This window comes from Eubalaena glacialis, chromosome 1 (genome assembly GCF_028564815.1).
Source record: "Eubalaena glacialis isolate mEubGla1 chromosome 1, mEubGla1.1.hap2.+ XY, whole genome shotgun sequence".
Lineage (NCBI taxonomy): Eukaryota > Metazoa > Chordata > Mammalia > Artiodactyla > Balaenidae > Eubalaena > Eubalaena glacialis.
The window spans coordinates 46,343,701-46,361,731 of NC_083716.1; the positions used below are offsets into that span (position 1 = coordinate 46,343,701).

Here is an 18,031-nt window from a genome sequence, read left to right on the forward strand (position 1 = left end):
GATCAATCCTAGGGCAATGCTTGAATTCTGAAAAGGAACCATTTTGCAACATTATCTTTTTTTTTTTCATTTTCACATCTCTGAACCTGGGGTGTGTCTTAAAAATTAACAAAGTGTTTTCTCTTTCTCAATCCATTGGCATCTTTAAGATCTGATGAAATGTGACACGTCCCCTGTTGTTCTTCCTGCATTTTCATGCAAAAGTCTCTTTTTCTAACTAATTTTTTCCCCCAGACTTTCTTACTACAATCAGTGAAATGCTTCCCAAGGACTCTGATCACATTTCAGTTGTATTAAGGAAGGTAATGCTTAAAAGAGAACAGTAAAAGCTAACCATAATTAAAAACATTGATAAGGTATGTATAAAAGGAGACTTGGAAAAACAGGCTAATTTATACGCATTTGAGACTTGGACTTCAAATCTACCCTCTGGTCTCAGTGCACATGGATTCTTGTGATCTTATTTGACTCCAAGTCCCAGATAGATTATATACATCAGCCAATTAGAAGACATATATGATAAGCGAGTCAAATCCAGAACAGATGCTCAGATATAATCTTATGAGGGCAGGAGAAACTGGGAGGCATTCATCATTCTAGAGGTCACTGAAGCAGAATCACATCACTTGTGATGCCATCTTACGGTATCCAAACGAGTGTATTACGCAATGCCGAAAGGCAGATGCTGGGTCACCACCCTAACCATTCCATGTGGGCTGCTCTGAGTTGGAGTCAAATATTCTGGGACTATCTCTTGAAGGAAGCCAAGTCTCAATCTGGGGCCCTCCTCCATTCCTTCTTTGAGATTAACTACGTTTCCCCTAAGTTAACATGTCACTTCCCTGTTATCTATGTCCAGTTAACTGCTTCAGGTTACCTTTGATCAGGATATACCAGTTACAACCCCACCTTCTCAAGGTAATAAATATTGCATCCATATCCTCCCCCCACCATTTTTCATGTATGGATATTAGTCATTGGTGGATAACTGAAATATAGGTGACTGGGCAGCCTCCTGAGCACTGCTTGGGGAATCATCAGTCATTGTTTAGAAAATCAGGGCTGCGATTAGGAGTTCATTGTATAGTAACTTCCACTCTAGTTATGTATTTCCAATCACGTTTCTCTCAACTGTTGCACAAGCTTCTTGTTTTAACTTCTTGTTTTAGCTTAACCCTTTGAGGTGTCCTAGCTCCACATCCCAAGTGAATTATATGTGCATATTTTAAGCCTGGTCATCCCAAACATACTCTCCAAGCCTTCCCGGAGTTCCAAAGAGTAAATTTAATCAGAGAAGTGAGAAAATGCAGAAAGAAAGGAAAACAGTGAAGCAAGACAAAAATAACAATAGTTTAGCCATTAAATAAAGTCAAGGACCTATAGTTCCTCCTGAAGGGCTATAGATAATATCTGAGCAATGTCCTTTGAGCTGTTTTGCAGATACTGAATCTGCCACCAGGTGGAAGAAGTTAACTGTATGCTGCCCACAAGCAATTAGACCCCAGACAGGATGGAAACAGAAGGTTGACGATGTTGACTCTCAATTAACTCACCACCAACCAATCAGAAGAATGTCCACGAGCTGATCATGCACCCCACAGTCCCACCTTCCTCGCCCTGTCTTTTAAAATCTTTCCCTGAAAGCCATCAGGGAATTTAGGCCTTTTGAGCACTAGCTGCTTGGACCCCTTGTTTGGTGCCCTGCAATAAATGGTGCACTTCCTTCACAACCCAGTGTCAGTAGATTGGCTTTATTGTGCATGGGCAAGCAGACCCAAGTCTGGTTCAGTAACAGTGCTGCAAAAACAAATGACTTTTTGGGGGTATATCAAATATTAAAACGAGTTAAGTCTGAAGAGAAAAATATCAGAACTCTCTCTCCTGACTCCTTTGGTTCTGAACATGGGTGGTGAAGAAAATTAAGGAAATAAGAGAGGTTCAGTGTTGAGAGACAAATTAAATACATTTAAATATATTTCAACTTCATTTAACATGTTTCAACATGGTGTAGGTACCCTACTTGGCTTTAATTTGGTGGGGGTGTCATCTGAGGTGGCAAGACCTGGAAGCACCCCAACAGACTAACTGCACCCAGGAAAAAGAACTACTTATGTTCTTGAGCAGTTGCCTTGTGGGGAGGAGGGGGAGGGGTCCCACATCCTGTAGTGTGTGGGGTGTACTGCACGAGTAGCTCTTCTCCACGTTCTTGTGAGGCCACAGCCTGTAGTACGTGTGTGCAGTAACAGATTTCCATGCCCATTATATCTCCAACCACCCCCTCAATCTAAAACTAACATATTGTATAACCAGAATTTAGAGAGGGCTACTCAGGGCTGGAAGGAAATAGGAAAACACAAGGCACATGATTTGAAGAGAAGCCAAAGTTCCAATTTCTCAGAGAATGTGAACGAAGGAAACATGTTCTGCTTGGACAAATATAAGGTTCTTGCACTTAAAAATGCTGGGTAGGATACGTAGTTCTAGTAACACTGGCTGAACAGCAAAGTACAGACGTTTTCACTCTACCCATCTGAGGAACAAGGGCAATCAATTCACTGTGTAGCATAATAAAGTGCTTGGTACTTAAATACTTCAAATGAATGATTTTCCAGTGAGGGAACTTATCTGAATAACTCTTACTATATCCTGAGAATATAAAAGTAAGAGTGATGTTAAAAATAAGTGTTTAGAGTACAAGCATGCGATTGAAGACCTCATTTAATGGGGATCTTTCCTGTGGACCCGCTGGTGGATGTGGAGGTTGGAGCTCTGGCTGAAGCCCTTCCCACACTTGCTGCACTCGTAGGGCTTCTCTCCGGTGTGGACTCTCTGGTGGATAAGGAGTTTGGAGCTCTGGCTGAATCCCTTCCCGCACTTGCCGCAGTGATAGGGCTTCTCTCCAGTGTGGACTCTGAGGTGGATGCGGAGGTCTGAGCTCTGGCTGAAGCCCTTCCCGCACTCATAGCACTGGTAAGGCTTCTCCCCCGTGTGTGAGCACCGGTGGATGTGAAGGTTTGAACTCTGACTGAAGCCCTTCCCACACTCTCCACACTTGTAGGGCCTCTCCCCCGTATGGATGCGCTGGTGGATGTGCAGGTTGGAGCGCTGACTGAAGCTCATACCACACTCCCCGCACTCATAGGGCTTCTCTCCGGTGTGCACTCGCTGGTGGATATGCAGTTTGGAGCTCTGGGTAAAGCCCTTCCCGCACTTGTCACATTTGTAAGGCTTCTCGCCTGTGTGGACTGAGTGATGAATGAGCAGACTTGAACTCCTTGTGAAGCCCTTCCCACACTTGTCGCACTTATAAGGCTTCTCATCTGCGTGGACTTCGCGGTGGATGAGGAGACTTGAGCTTCTCGTGAAGCCCTTCCCGCACTGATCACATCTGTAGGGCTTTTCTTCTGTGTGGTCCCTCTGATGAAGGACTAGCTCTGAGCGCTCACTGAAGTCCCTACCACACTGACTACATCTGTATAGTTTCTCGGCAGTGTGGATTTTCTCACCTGGGTGACCACCTGGGCTGGTGGTATGTATTTTCCCACAGTCATAATGGGTACAGGGCTTCTCCTCTGTATGAGCTCTCTGATGACTACGACTGATCACCCATGATTTCCAACCACACATGTCCTTGTGGTTACAGTCAAAGGGATCCAAGGATTCTTTCGACTGGCCAATCTGGCATATTGTCTCACCTCTGAATGAGGGCGAGACCACTTCTTTTACATCAGACACAAGTTTATTTTGAAGTTTCTCTGAACAATGGTCGATGGGAGGACTTTTCCCCTCTGAGATTTTCCTCTCAGTGCTTTCTTCAGTTACAAACAGACTTTTGCTTTCCTGAGGATCTTGGGGCTCATTCTTACAGAACGTCACTGAGGAGTCCTGTGTGGCCATTTGGCTTGGGACTTTCAAAGACAAATATTCTTCACTTTCCATGTTTTTTAAATCATCACTCTGAAGAGTCACCAAACTGCTTTTGTTTTTGGAAATATGAGAAGATGCTTCTCCCCACTTTTGACAAGTGGGAAGATCTAGTTCAGGGTTCCTGTACACTGAAGATTCACAATTTAATCCTGACTCCCAGTTATTGTACTGGCCATCTCTTCCAAAATTTGCCAGGAGGAAAGCTATTCAGGTAAGAGATAACCTAAGTCCTTTCTGTTGATTCTCCACAGAATTTTCATTCAAGTCTCCTAGGGAACAAAGAGAATTCAATGATAACAAACAAAGGGTAGATTTCAAGATTTCAGAACTGGAGTGCCTAAGGTAACTAGCAAAAAGTTCAGTCTTGTCCTTATAGTCATGTCCTTTGGGTTAATGTCAGGAAGGGAAAGGGCTTGGGTACACAAGACAGAAATCTTGTCTCTGCTTTTAAGTAAAGCCAATAGAAGTATTCATACCCTAGCCCTGCAGAAGGCTATGGATCCCACATCCTTGCCACATTTCATTTCACTTTACTTCGTTTTAATTAAATTTGCATTTAATTGGTAATCTAATAGGTGCTGGGGATACAAAGAAGAAAATAGAAATCCTTTTGCTTGACACACTAGAGTCTACTGGGAAGAAGGACAAATAGGTCAACAATAATACCGTGTAAGTGCTACTATAGATGCATGCACACCCAGTCATGGGAGCACAGAGTAGGGGCATTCAGCTCAAACCTTGGGGAAGATTTCTGGGAGCAAATGTAAGGAAAAAAAAAAAAGTGAAATGTGGAGAGAGAAAATATGACATGTTCAAAGGGCTTGGTGTGTACTCAGAGATCCCCTCAGAGATGTAAAGCTATTAAAGGATTACAACTGGGAATGAAACGACTGACTTTGATTATAAACACCATCAGAAATGAGCAAGACTTTAAGGTAGAGAGAGAGAGCTGCTGTAGTGAATCAGAAGAAAAGTGATAAGGAGGATAGTTACGGAGAGAAAGGGAGAGATTCATTCTAAATCACATGATGACTGACTAAACTCAAAAGGGAAAGGAGGCACCAAGCATGATCCTCAAGTTCCTTGAGTGACTTAGGTATGGGGGTACTATACCATAACATAGGGAATCAATCTCCAAGGCTGGAGTGGGGAAGGGTGACAGATAACAAACTCAGAATCTGACTTGTTTAATTTGTGCTGTTGGTGGAACATTCTTGCACTGTTCAGTAAGCAGCGAGATACATGGGTCTGGAACTCCTGGGAGAGAACTGTGCTAGGAATACAGATTTTAGACTTACTATAGACGGTCCCTGACTTATGATGGCTTGACTTACGATTTTTCAACTTTATGGTGGTGTGAAAGCGATGTACATTTAGTAGAAACAGTACTTTGAATTTTGATCTTTTCCTGGGCTAGCAGTATGCTGGACAATACTCTCTCATGATGCTGGGCAACGGCAGCAGCCACAGCTCCAAGCAATATGCCTATAACCATTCTGTTTTTCATTTTCAGTATAGTATGCAATAAACTTCAGGAGATATTCAACACTATTATAAAATAGGCTTTGTGTTAGATGATTTTGCCCAACTGTAGGCTAATTTAAGTGTTCTGAGCATGATTAAGGTAGGTTAGGCTGAGCTATGGTGTTCGGTAGATTAGGTGTATTAAATGCATTTTTGACTTAACACTATTTGCAATTTACAATGGGATTATGGGAATGTAACCCCATTGTAAGTCAAGGAAGATCTGTGGTATGTATGTTAGTCAAAGCAATTAGCGTGAAGATCCTCATATTACACTGAAATAACAAAAAAACAAAAACAAAAACACAATAGTCTTGGAAAAAAAAGAAAGGTTGTCATCACTAGAATGCTGGGGAATTCCTAGTGATAAAGAGCAGATGGATGAGGTCTAATGGAGAAACTAAAAAAAAAAACAAATGCACAGCTCAAATTATGTACAAAAAAAGCCTCCTAAAGAAGTAGGAGAAATTCTCAAGAAGTCCTAGAAATTCCAAGCTCAGAATCAACACTTAAGAAGTAAGAGAGGTTTATTCTGGAAGGAGGTTATCAAATCATGTTAGGCATTTCTAATGGCTCAACTAGTTGCTGCAGCACCACTCTCCCAACGACCCTCTTCCCCACAAAAAATGAAATACTGGGAGGCTAAGGGTAGCGGCCTCATATAAAGCTTCAAAAACAAAATAAATTGTCCGCCAAAGAAGGACTCCTAATAGTATTATTTGGGCTGAAGAGGGAAGCAGAAGCTGAGGTAATGCCAAACCTGTACAATGACAGGATTGAGGTACAAAAAGAAGCAACTGACTCCACATGTACCCAGGATAAAGCCTCAAGAAAACCTGCGAAGTGGAATTTCTGACAAGGAGGACACCCCAGAGCTGGAGACTGAAGCAGGGCATGTCCCAGATAACTTACTGGCCTGAAGAGGTAACCTCAAAAAAAAAGGGTCTACATCACTCACCATCTGGATTCTTATTAGATCCATCCCAAGCCCAGTCAGCAGAGGTGTCCCCTGTAAGTAGAACACGCATGCACCAAAAAGGGTTGAGCATCAGCTGCGGATGTACACTCCAGTATCACTGTGAACATAAGACTTCTGGGGGGGGGGGGAAAGAGAGACAATTGAGAAAACATAAGGAGACAAAAAAAAAAATGTAGAAAACTAACATCAATAAAGAGAGACACAAACTCAAGAAACAGTAAACAGAGGAAATAGAATTTAAAAGGTTCATAATTAAAATCCCAGAGAAATCTGAGGGGATATCACATCTAAAAAAATGGGACAATCTAATAATAAAATATAAACACATTGCTATGAAGAATAATCAGAATTCTTCTAAATTAATGAAAGGATTGAAAAAGATGATAATCATAATATTTAAGATCTACTATGCTCATCTGAAGCACTCAGACACTGGTTGCATGATCTTATGTGAGAGGAACTATTAGGACACCCATTCTACACCAGAAGAAACCAAGGTTGAAATGATCAAGTAACTTGTGTCATAGCTCCCAGGTGTGAGGCAGTCTGATTCTAAGGCCTGCAATCTAGATGGGTTGAAGAGCAAAACGAACATCCGGCTAAGGTGGAAGATTGAGGGGTACTCCTGGAATGAAGAGTAAAGGGTAGACAGATGCAAAGATAAAAGTTAAAAGCCCATCTTGTAGGAGTTCGATGAATACAGTGGAGGTAGAATGAAGGGAAAGAAATGATCAAAGAACTAACAGGAAAAAAATGTTTCCTAGAATTCAAGATTCAGAGGTCACTAAATGTGAAACCTCAGGACGTCAAGGAAAAAAAAACCCCAAACAAACCCAGAAAATGCTAAAAGCATCCAGACAGAAAAGCCAGGTTATGTGCAAATATAAATGAGAATTATATTGAACTACTATACAGCAATATTGTATACCTGAAGTTAACTGAGCAGTATCTTCTAATTTTGGAGGTAAAGTGATTGTGAAATTAGCATTCCATTCTATACCCAGCCAATCAAACATTTCAGTGGGAGGAATAGACACTTTGTCAGATAAGAAAAGATTTAAACAATTACTGAAACAATTATTCAGCAATGTACTGTAGCAAAAAATTTTTAAATTACTTTAAGAATAAGATGATATACAATAAATAGCAGTGAGCAAAGAAGTCAATAAAACAGACAAGCTGAATCAATCGTTGATATATAAAAGAAAACAATAATTAACCAAATCAACCAAAACTCTGTAAAACAGAATGGAAAGGAAAAAACCCCAAATAAAATATATTTTGAAAAACAAGTATTAGTTTTAGGAAAGGGAAAAAACAAACAAAAAAAGGAACTGTGGGGCTTCCCTGGTGGCGCAGTGGTTGAGAGTCTGCCTGCTAATGCAGGGGACGCGGGTTCGAGCCCTGGTCTGGGAGGATCCCACATGCCGCGGAGCAACTAGGCCTGTGAGCCACAACTACTGAGCCTGCGCGTCTGGAGCCTGTGCTCCGCAACAGGAGAGGCCGCGATAGTGAGAGGCCAGCGCACCGCGATGAAGAGTGGCCCCCGCTTGCCACGACTAGAGAGAGCCCTCGCACAGAAACGAAGACCCAACGCAGCCAAAAATAAATAATAAAATAAATAAATTAAAAAAAAAATACTGAAAAATTGCCATTAAAAAAAAAAAAAGTAACTGTAATCATAGTATACTATTTGACTCTGCAGGAACAAGAATTATGAAGTCAAAGCAACTAAGCATTAACCACTGATGCGACTGACAAATTCTTGGAAAGATGGGCATGTTGGGAGAAATAATGTAAAAGAGCTAAATCCTCATCTATGACGTAAAGAAGTCAATACAAAATATCAAATATTGATAAACTGAAAAAAATTGCAGTATACCATAATATAATAAATTCAAATTAAAACTATAATGTGGTGCCATTTTCTACCTGTTAACACTGGCAAAAACCCAAAGCATGGTGACACAGCTTGTAAGTGTAAATTGGTATCACCCCCCCCTCCCAGAAAGACACTTTAACAATTATGTATCAAAATCACAAATGCATGCACTCAGCAGTCCAGCTTGGGGGTTTTATTCTTCAGATTTCCTGGCACAGTTGTGAAGTGATGCTTGCTCAAGATTTAGTCACTGCAGACAGTTTGTGACAGCAAATGACCAGAACCTGGGTAGAGTGGAGTTAGGGACATGAAAGAAAGTTTTCACTGCGCACCTTTTAATTTGTTTTTATTTTTATAGTATAACTTTAATCATTTAAAAACATTTAGTACATTTGCAAATCTTTTCTTTGCTACTCATGTATAATTTGTTTTCTGCCCTTCTCCAGCTTGTCCAAAATCCTCAGTGTACATTTTTTCCCGGCTTTTTTAGGCATAACTGCAAGTAACATTGTGCATATTTTAATGCTTCTTTTCTTAACCATGTGAGTGCAGCATTTGTTCTTTAAAAAAGGGAAAATAAGTAACTGCATGAGCATATTTGTAAATATGAAGGCAAACACCATAAGGAACAAGTGAAAGGATTCAAACTGAGGGCTTTGAGAAGCCACTCTGTGGCATGAAGAGCAGCAGAGCAGGGAGACTGGTTTGTATTATAAGCCTTTCAATAGGATTTGTTTTACCTAGGTGAATGTTTTACTTTTTGTGCAAAGTTTGCAAAGTTTAAAAATCGTGGCAAAAAGAAAAAGGAAAAAATAACACTGAGAAAAGCTGTGCAGTTTGGAGCAGTTAAACCAGGAGGTGGGCTGAAGTTATTAAATGGTCAAAGGACACTGCTTCAACATCCTTGCTGTACAATACTTGGGAACGGCTGCAGAAATGACAGGTCTATGAAAATCAGTGGAGGAGGAACTGTATTAATGGTAGGTTTTATAAGCAGTAGTGAAATCTTGTGATAACTGTTTTTTTAAAATATTTAAATATTATCAAGAATGAGTATGTAATAGTAGAAGAAAATGCTGACGTAATGAGAAAAGGGGTCCTTTTACAGGGAGTTAATATGACATAACAAAGATCTCTAAGACATATGATGTAAAACATCCAGTTGAAAAATACATACAGTATAACCTCATAAAATTTTAACACGTCTTTGTAAAATGCATACATGGAGAACACAGAAAAAACGGATACACAAGCTATTATTAGTGATTTTACTTCATAATCTTCATCTGTGTTCTTGGAATTTTGTGATTTTTATATCTTACTTGCATAAAAAAAGTTGGAAAACTATGTTCAATTTTATATCAAAGAAAAAGGAAAACCTAGAGCAGAGCTTGAAACTGTAAGCATATATCCTACCTCACTTTTGCCTCTCCGCAAACCAGTCTATAAAGCAGTCCCAGTGATCCTGGGTAAATCAGTTCATACCATTTCATTGTTCTAATGGCTTCTCACTGAACTCAACACAAATTCATATTTTTTACCCATGCCTTTAATGCCATGAATGTGCCAGGCCCCACTCTATTCTTCCCAGATGCTCCCTGTATTCTAGCCACACTCCTTCTTTTAGGTCTTCGGGTCTTCCCTCGCACTAGTCTCTTGCCTGGAATATTCTTCCCCTACCCAGTCACCTGTTTAATGCCCATTAATCCTTTGGAACTCAGTTTAAATGTCACTTCAGAAGCTTTCCTTGAAACTCTCAACAATACATACTTCACCCTTGTCCCATCCCATGCCTTCATTCTCTCAGAGCACAATTCTCTGTCCTTCATAGGACTTACTGAATTTATTTATAGTAACATACTGTGTTTACCATAATGTCTCTTTTACAAGACTGTAAGACGTATTTCTTTGCTGCTAAACTCTACAGCAGTCAATTTTTAAATCTTGACTATGTACATATAGCAGCGGAAGTATTAGATACATTGCTTTCCCTCCAGAAACCTGGCTGGAAACAAGAAAATAAATCAGACTTGCAGATCCAATGGTTAAAATAAAAGCATATAAAATAATATGTAATCAGGTCTGAGCCTGCGTGAGATATAAATTGAAAGTTCTGAGAAAAGAAGGAGGTCGAAAGGGAAGGGTAGTCAAAGATTTCACACAGGTAATGGAGTTCAAATAAAATCTTAACGGACAAAATTAACCAGAAACCAGAGCATGGTAATCAAAGGTCCCAGAACAAGGAAGCATGGAGGACCTCAGGGAAACAGGCTTAGCTGGAAAGGAGGGTGACATTGGGGCAGCAGAGAATAATGCTCTATAGGTAAAAGTAGGGCATGAAGGGCCTTGAAAGCCAGGTGGGGAGTTTAGAGGCTTTACACCAGGAACTAAAGGTAATGGGCATGGAGAATTCTCCATTATATAATGATCTTCAACTTGCTCCAACTGAGAGAGCACATCTGAGAAACACACAGGGATTGGGTGACTGTGGGGGGGAAAAAAAAAAATTCAGTCCCAAACTCTGGCTTGTAAGTGATGGACCAGGTATGGTTTCTTGGACAACTCACTAAGGTTACCATTCTCTAATTCTTACCAAGTAAAGTTCTTTAGCTGCTTAGAATAATCAGAAACATCCTTTTCTGCCAAAAAGAAATTAGGAAACTGATTCCTGAACTACAGCTTCCGGGGCCCAAGCCCAAATGATATTTAAAATTGAAGAAACAGAGACTCCAGTGCACTGGTGTCCAGGTTCATGTTCTTACCCACTGAGACCAAGTGACTGTAGTTTTCCAGCATCACAGCTGTGTGCAGCTTCCTCTGAGCAGGGTCCAGCAACCCCACTCCTCCTCGGTGAAATCCACAGAGACATCCTTGAAGGTTACTGGTTCCTAAAAGATTAAGCACATTCCTCCTCAACTGACAACCATCTGCACAAAGGCCCCAGAAGGAAGGTGAGGTTGGGAGCGCTGGAAGAGGGGAGAAGGGTACAGAGGAAGTGTGCAGTTCAAGGATCGGGGTGATCCAAGTCAAGTTTGGATGGAAAACCTTTCCTTTCTCATCTCCTTTGCTACTTCCTTCCCAATACTTCCCCTCCTGCCCACAACTCACCCAAGCTCAAGCTATCCTACTACTGAATCTCTCCTTATCAGTGTCATCTCATGGTCACTGCTGAGTTGTCCTTTCCGCCCCATTCCTACTGTTATCCTGACAACCTCAACACTCATGAGAACAAATTACCCAACACGCTAACCTCACATTTCTTAATCTCTCTCTCTCTTTTTTTTTTTGGCTGCGTTGGGTCTTCGTTGCTGCAGGCAGGCTTTCTCTAGTTGCAGCGAGCGGGGGCTACTCTTCGTTGCAGTGTGCGGGCTTCTCACTGCGGTGGCTTTTCTTGTTGCAGAGCATGGGCTCTAGGCGTGCAGGCTTCAGTAGTTGTGGCTCGCAGGCTCTAGAGTGCAGGCTCAGTAGTTGTGGTGCACGGGCTTAGTTTCTCTGCGGCATGTGGGATCTTCCCGGACCAGGGCTCGAACCCGTGTCCCCTGCACTGGCAGGCGGATTCTTAACCATGGCGCCACCAGGGAATCCCTCTTAATCTCTTTAATGCCAATGATCTCTGCCTTAACAACCATAATTAGGGCCATTTCACTATTTGGACCACTGTTCTTTTGAAATATTAATATCTCAAAATTCACACCTTAAAAACATCTTCCTATTTTTTCTCCTCTTCCTCCTCCATGACATCTGCTTTATCAAGATCACCATCCTTTGATCCTTCCTCTTTTTTCCTCTCAGCCAAAGTACACTTCTGATCTCAATTTTTTCCCTAGTCATATAAATCATATGTCCTTTCTTCTTCTAAACTAAGTAGTTGACCATTCCTGGAAGAAATAAAAATAGCACATTTACACACAACCAAAAAATATTCTCCTTAGGTATTCCTATATACCTCTAGCACTAACCTTTCTCAACTCCAGGCTCCAATTTCCCACCTACATCTACACTTGGATGTCTAAAAGGCACTTAAGACTCAACAAGCCCCAAACAGAATTCTTGCTCCCAATAATCTCCATCAGTATCTGGTCTTCCCTTGTTGTCCCCATTTTAGTAAAGAGCCACACGACGCACCCAATTGCTCAAGCCAAAATTCTGGAAGTCATTTTGATTCTCTTCTCACTTCCTCATATTTTATCCATCACCAAGTCCTCTCAACTCTGCCTCTAAAACATATCTGAAGCTACCCATTTCTTTTCACCTCACACTGTTATCATTACAAGTCCCAGCCTTCATTAACTCTCCACCTGCACTAACCTAAATTTGTATCTCTTGCTCCCCCACGTGACGGATTTTCCACACAGCAGCCTGGGTGATCTTTCAAAACACATACCACTCAAGGCATGAAACTCTCCAAAGGCGTTTCCATGGACACCGAGTAAAATCCAGGCTCTTCATCTTGGCCTGCAAGGCCTTACAGACTGGGGTCCTGTCACTTCTCCAATCTCAGCCTGAGTCCCTCCTCCCTCACAAGTCACCTGGCCCCTGTGACCACATCAAACTCATCCCACTTATGGCCTTTGCACTGGCTATCCCCTCTGCCCAGAATGTTCTTTCTCTACATCATTCAAATCTCAGCCGAACCGCCACCTCAGAGAAGCATTTCCTTGACTGCCTAATCCATGGGAGCGTCCAGTAACCATCACTTCTCCCTGTTTTATTATCTTTGTACTTATGCCTTATCTCATTTTCTAATTTATACATTTTCTTTCTTATTTACAGTCTGTCTCTCCCTACTAAGTTCCCCAAGAACAGAGGCTGCCTGATTTGTTCATGGCTGCATCCCCAAGGCCTCCAGCAGGGCCTGGCATGTAAAAAGAGTCCAAGTACTTATTTAGTTAACCTCACAGTGAGTCTGGTTCCCTCCAAGGTTCTACTGATGGAGCAACACTTCTTGAACTACCTCTGGTGAAGGACCAGTTTCTTTTAAGATTTTTCTAACATGTCACAGATGTATTTTTTAAAATACAATTTTTAAAAAGTTACTAGAAAATAAGAATGCAGACATATAAAATACCAATGCCAATTTTTAAAATGAGATTCAACAGATATAAAATTTAAAAAAACTCTCAATTTCTGTCCTTATATCTTTATAGACTGGTAACAAGCAGTTTGTGGGCTGGCACCAGTCTGCAGGCCACACCCTGAAAAGCAGAGAATGGAATATACACAAAACAACTGAGAGCCAGTGAAGCCCAAAGCAGCGGTTCAACTTGGGGCCAGGGGAGTACCCAGTAACCTTCAGAAATGCTGACACCATAGGCCTCAGCCTGAAGGGACACCACCCACACCCTCCTCAGGAAACTGAGGACAACCAGGTGCCCCGGCAGGAGTGACTCTACCCCACTAGTCACCAAAGGAGAAGCAGCTGTTTCCTCCCAGGCTCTCCTCTAAAGGTCACAGTCTCCACTGTGTCTGAGGAAGAGGGATGAGGTTGGACTAGAGAAGGCTGCAAGACCCTGTGCAAAGGTGGGACAAAGAAGAAGCAGAAGCAGAGGCTGTGGCCTTAGAGGCATAAACACGGCTGTTAGGAAAACAGGGCTGGGGAGTATCAGCAGTCAGATTAGCTACTCCTCTTTTGGACTTTTTCTTTTCAGAGACAAAAGGTTTCTTTCTGTCCATGGCTAACCTCTCCTTGTGCATTCTAGATGGAATCCTTTCTTCCCTTCTGAGATTCAAGTCCATCAGTGATCTTTCTTCTCTTTTATTTTTTAATCCATTTTCCACCTTGTCATCTGAGATATCTAAGACTCCTTTCCTACCTTAACCATAATCAAACCACTTCTTGTCAATTCTATCTCCTAAATCTCCCTCCAGCATGTTACTTCTTACCTCTGCTCCTACTATTCTAGGAAAGGCCCTCATTTCTTAGCTAGGCCACAATAACTCTTTACCAGACCTTCAAAATACAAGTTTTGTCATGTTTCAATCCAAGGATCAGACAGTCAAGAGTTATTAATTTTTTAAGATCCCACAGATAAAGTGGTAGGGAGAATTCCATGCTGAAAACAGAAAGGATATGTTGATGGACTACCAACTTTGTAGTAGGCTGAAAATTCCAAGATGAGAAATGGTATGACAGTGGACCAAATTAGAGGACTCAGTGTGTCAGGGGAAAGGAAAAAGAGGAAACAGTGGTCTTGCTAAAGCAAGACAAAGTTGGAAATGAAAGAATCTGAATAATGAATAATCTCCCCAGGTACCAGTGGAGCTATTCAGTCACCCCAAGGTGGAACTTGTGCTTCCTGTGGGAGAATGGACTCAGTATCCTGAAGGCCAACCAAAGTATAAGGCTACAGGACAGTAGTTTCTGTACTAATGTAAATGTCAAACTCCTCGAAACTACATATATCACATAACTTACCACTTCCTTTCTAGAGCCCACCCCTGCTAGATCCAACAATTTACTTAGGGGCAGGAAACAGTGATGCAGAAGGCAGTGATGGGCAGAAGCTGTCATCACCCTGGATTACCTGTAGTCATCCGAATGTCATGCTCTAGTCTAGAAGAGCCCTTTACATGTTGCTCCTGCCCTGACTTATATTTCTCCCATCCTCCCATCCACTTCAGTTTCAGGACAATCAACAACCTCCTTTCTGAAGCATAAGGATATGTTAAATGTCTCCTTCTCAAAGATCTCACAGTATCTTGCATATACCTCTACTATAGCTATTAAATTTGTCTCCCAAATTGGCTATAAGATTCTCAGGGATAGGGACCACACTCAACTAATCTTTAAATCCTCAGCAACTAGCACAACTGACTCAAAATCTAAATGGTAAATATTTATAAATTCACATTCAATTTAAATAATGAAATAAGAGAAACCTTGAGATCATCAAGCTCAGCACTCTCATTTTAAAGATGAGAAAACTAAGGTTCATAACTGTGAAGTGACTTATCCAAGATCACAGAGGGAGAGGGGGGTTAAATGGGACTCCTGCCTTTCAGCAGACTCAAAGACAACGCCTGGTACACAGAAAACAGTAAGTACTGGTGGAATGAAGTCCTTTATTTAAATTCAAAAAATTATTAACATATGCCAGAATCTCAAAATTTCACTATACTAGCAATCCCCAACTTCATCACCGTGAATAATCTTCATTAGGGAAGAGACAGAAGAGAAGGAAAATAAAAAGAGCACAGGGTCTTACTTACGTCAATCTTCGCTGACGTTCTCAATTATTTTCAAGGCACAGAGATGTCATGCTTTCAGTACCTTGAAGTAGCTTACTGTCCTCTAAACAAACCAATTTTTATAAGAGCTCATGCTGTCTTCCTATGGATGTGAGGATTGTTTTTGCCAAGCAAAAAGATGGTCTTACTGGTGGCGGTGTTAAGAACTAATTTTTTTCCCCTTAAAATCCAGCCTGTACACCTGAAACATGGTAAATCAACTATACTTCAATTAAAAAAAAAATGTCATCTAACTATAAAAAAAAATCCAGCCTGATATTTTATTCAAATCACTTCTGGTGTGATGACCTGTTTAGTTACAGAGAAGAAACAGCATGGAGTTAGAAAACATGGGGTTTACTTCTGACTTTGCTGCTCTCTGCAATAAGAGAAATGGTGCTTCCCCCCAGCTCCCTCAGAATTAGGGCTCCCCTCTGTAAGAGGATGGCACCAAGGCAGAGAAGGGGCTGGCTGACCCTTTCCTTTTCCAACATTCTTTAATACTAAGTGTCAGTCTTGACGTAACTTTCTAGAAATGGTTTTGTGGAGACAAATGAGAAATTGTTTTTTAAAAAAGTGCTACTTTTTAAAAGTAATTCAACAGTTTACTGTACCAATTAAACATGTGGATATGTTGGTAAAGGGAACAAAACAACCAGAGCACACAAGATGAGCAACCCATCTTATCTACCTTAGTGATGTTCATATCAAGTATGTAGAGAAGTATTTCACAATAAATGCAATAAATCTTTGGATGTACAAAAGATCAAAGGGATAAAAAAGTGAAATTCTCCTTTTAGTAGGTCTAGGGGAATGGTGCCTAGGAACCTTTAATTCTTAAAAGAACACCACAGATAATTCTGATGCACAGCCTGGTTGAGGAGCATTTTTGGGAGTGATATGGTAATTACGGTGTTGTTATGTAACAAATTTTCTCATGTCTTTAACTCATTCAGGTTTAATAAATGATTACTGGTAATGTGCATACTTTTTTTCATATACATCACCTGCTCATGAAGAAAAGCACCGTAGTTTATAATTCTATTTGTTTTCCTAAGACCACTTAGCACTGGACTGAGCATGTAACAGCTTTGAATGACTTTCAATGTGCGTGAAATGCCTGGCAGGAAAAGGCATGCTTTGAGAGACAGGAGCAGACAAAGATGCTGTGTGGAGTCTTTCAATAAAAGAGCATAGCCCAGTGCTCGGGTGAGTGGGCCAAATTCATGGAGGCAGAGTAGTTCACTGAAAACTGAGGTGGAATTTAAAGTCAGCAGATTATCTGTGCAGACTCTGGTGACATCATTTGATATCTATATGCTCTTAGTATCTTAATGTTCCTACACCCATATTTATAGAATACTGTATGTCTCACGCTGAAGTCGGACAATAAATAAAAAAACCACACAACCAAGACAGGACCTGACACCAGATAACGCACTCAATTAATGCTGATGTCCTTCCCAAGAAAGAAAGGTTATTTCCATTCTCAGAGAAGAGAAACCCCAACTCACCTGGAACTTGGTCATTTCCTCCTCTCAAGAAGGATAGAGGCCTGGAAAAGTAGAGTTAGGGAAAGCGAAAAAACCATGAAAATCAAGTCCACCTTGCAGGACATAGACTAAGCAGCAGTCCAGCAAGACTGTAGGAAAAAAGTTAATCAGCTCCTGCTACCTTCACACACCCTCTCCTGGGGTGCCTTTCCTGTCTCTCCAAGCTGCACCTCCCTCGCCTCTCTCCACTAGGCTTTGGACCAAACAGGCCAAGCCTCCCCCGCAAACCCATGAGGGTAAGAAAATCCCACTGGCCCCAGCAGCTCTAAGATGTGCCCGTTTCCCCAGGCTTTGCGATTTTTGCCCTAACGTTCTAGTTAGAGCAGTAGGAGCTCTCCGGTCGGATGTGTCGCCTCTCGGCAGAGATTTCGGCTGCCCGAGACGCCTGAAGGCCTGAGTCGTTTCTGGGGTGCAGGGGCTCTGACGCAATCTCTTTTCAGCGCGGACAGGGCTGTGGGGACGGAAACTTCGGTCTCTCACAGGAGCCCCTCTCGGTCCCCTAACGTCCACTGAAATCCTCCTTCGAATAAGGCCAGTCACCGGCGCGGAAAAGGCCGGCCAACTGCGAAGCTCCCAAGCCGGCCAAGGCCGGAGCTGAGGCAGGCGAGAGAAGAGCCTCTCGTAGCCGCGGCCGGCTTAGCGCTAGGGGCCGCCTGGTGTCAGGTGACCGCGGCTAGGACCGGGGAACGCAGCGGCGGCCGCGGCGAGCGGACACACGTGCGGCCCGTGCTCGCACCTCCGCCAGGACGCGCGCCCTCCCACGGCCGCCCGCCAGGCTTCCGGGCCCCTGTGGCCCAGCGCCTCCCCCGCGGCACTCCCACAACTCGACCGCCAGACGCCTCTCTGCAGGCCGCACGGATTGCGCGGGCGGCCATACTGCTCTCACCTCCCACGTGGAATCCGACACCTGGAAGCACAGGATTCGCTTTACGGCCCCGC

The 18,031-nt window shown here is 42.2% G+C and overlaps 1 protein-coding gene across 1 annotated transcript; it reads right to left on the reverse strand.

The window, feature by feature from the left end:
• Positions 1-1,260: 1,260 nt before the first annotated feature.
• Positions 1,261-17,980, reverse strand: ZNF239 (zinc finger protein 239). The gene is made up of 4 exons (XM_061176912.1): positions 17,054-17,980; positions 11,075-11,200; positions 6,410-6,544; positions 1,261-4,196 (listed from the first exon to the last, which is right to left on the reverse strand). Exon 4 carries the CDS (start codon positions 3,937-3,939, stop codon positions 2,719-2,721), a length of 1,221 nt encoding a protein of 406 aa, XP_061032895.1. The 5' UTR covers positions 3,940-4,196; positions 6,410-6,544; positions 11,075-11,200; positions 17,054-17,980; the 3' UTR covers positions 1,261-2,718.
• Positions 17,981-18,031: the final 51 nt, after the last annotated feature.

Coding starts and splice junctions, on each gene's coding strand:
- ZNF239 (XM_061176912.1), bottom strand. CDS start 3,939: ATGGAAAGTGAAGAATATTTGTCTTTGAAAGTCCCAAGCCAAATGGCC.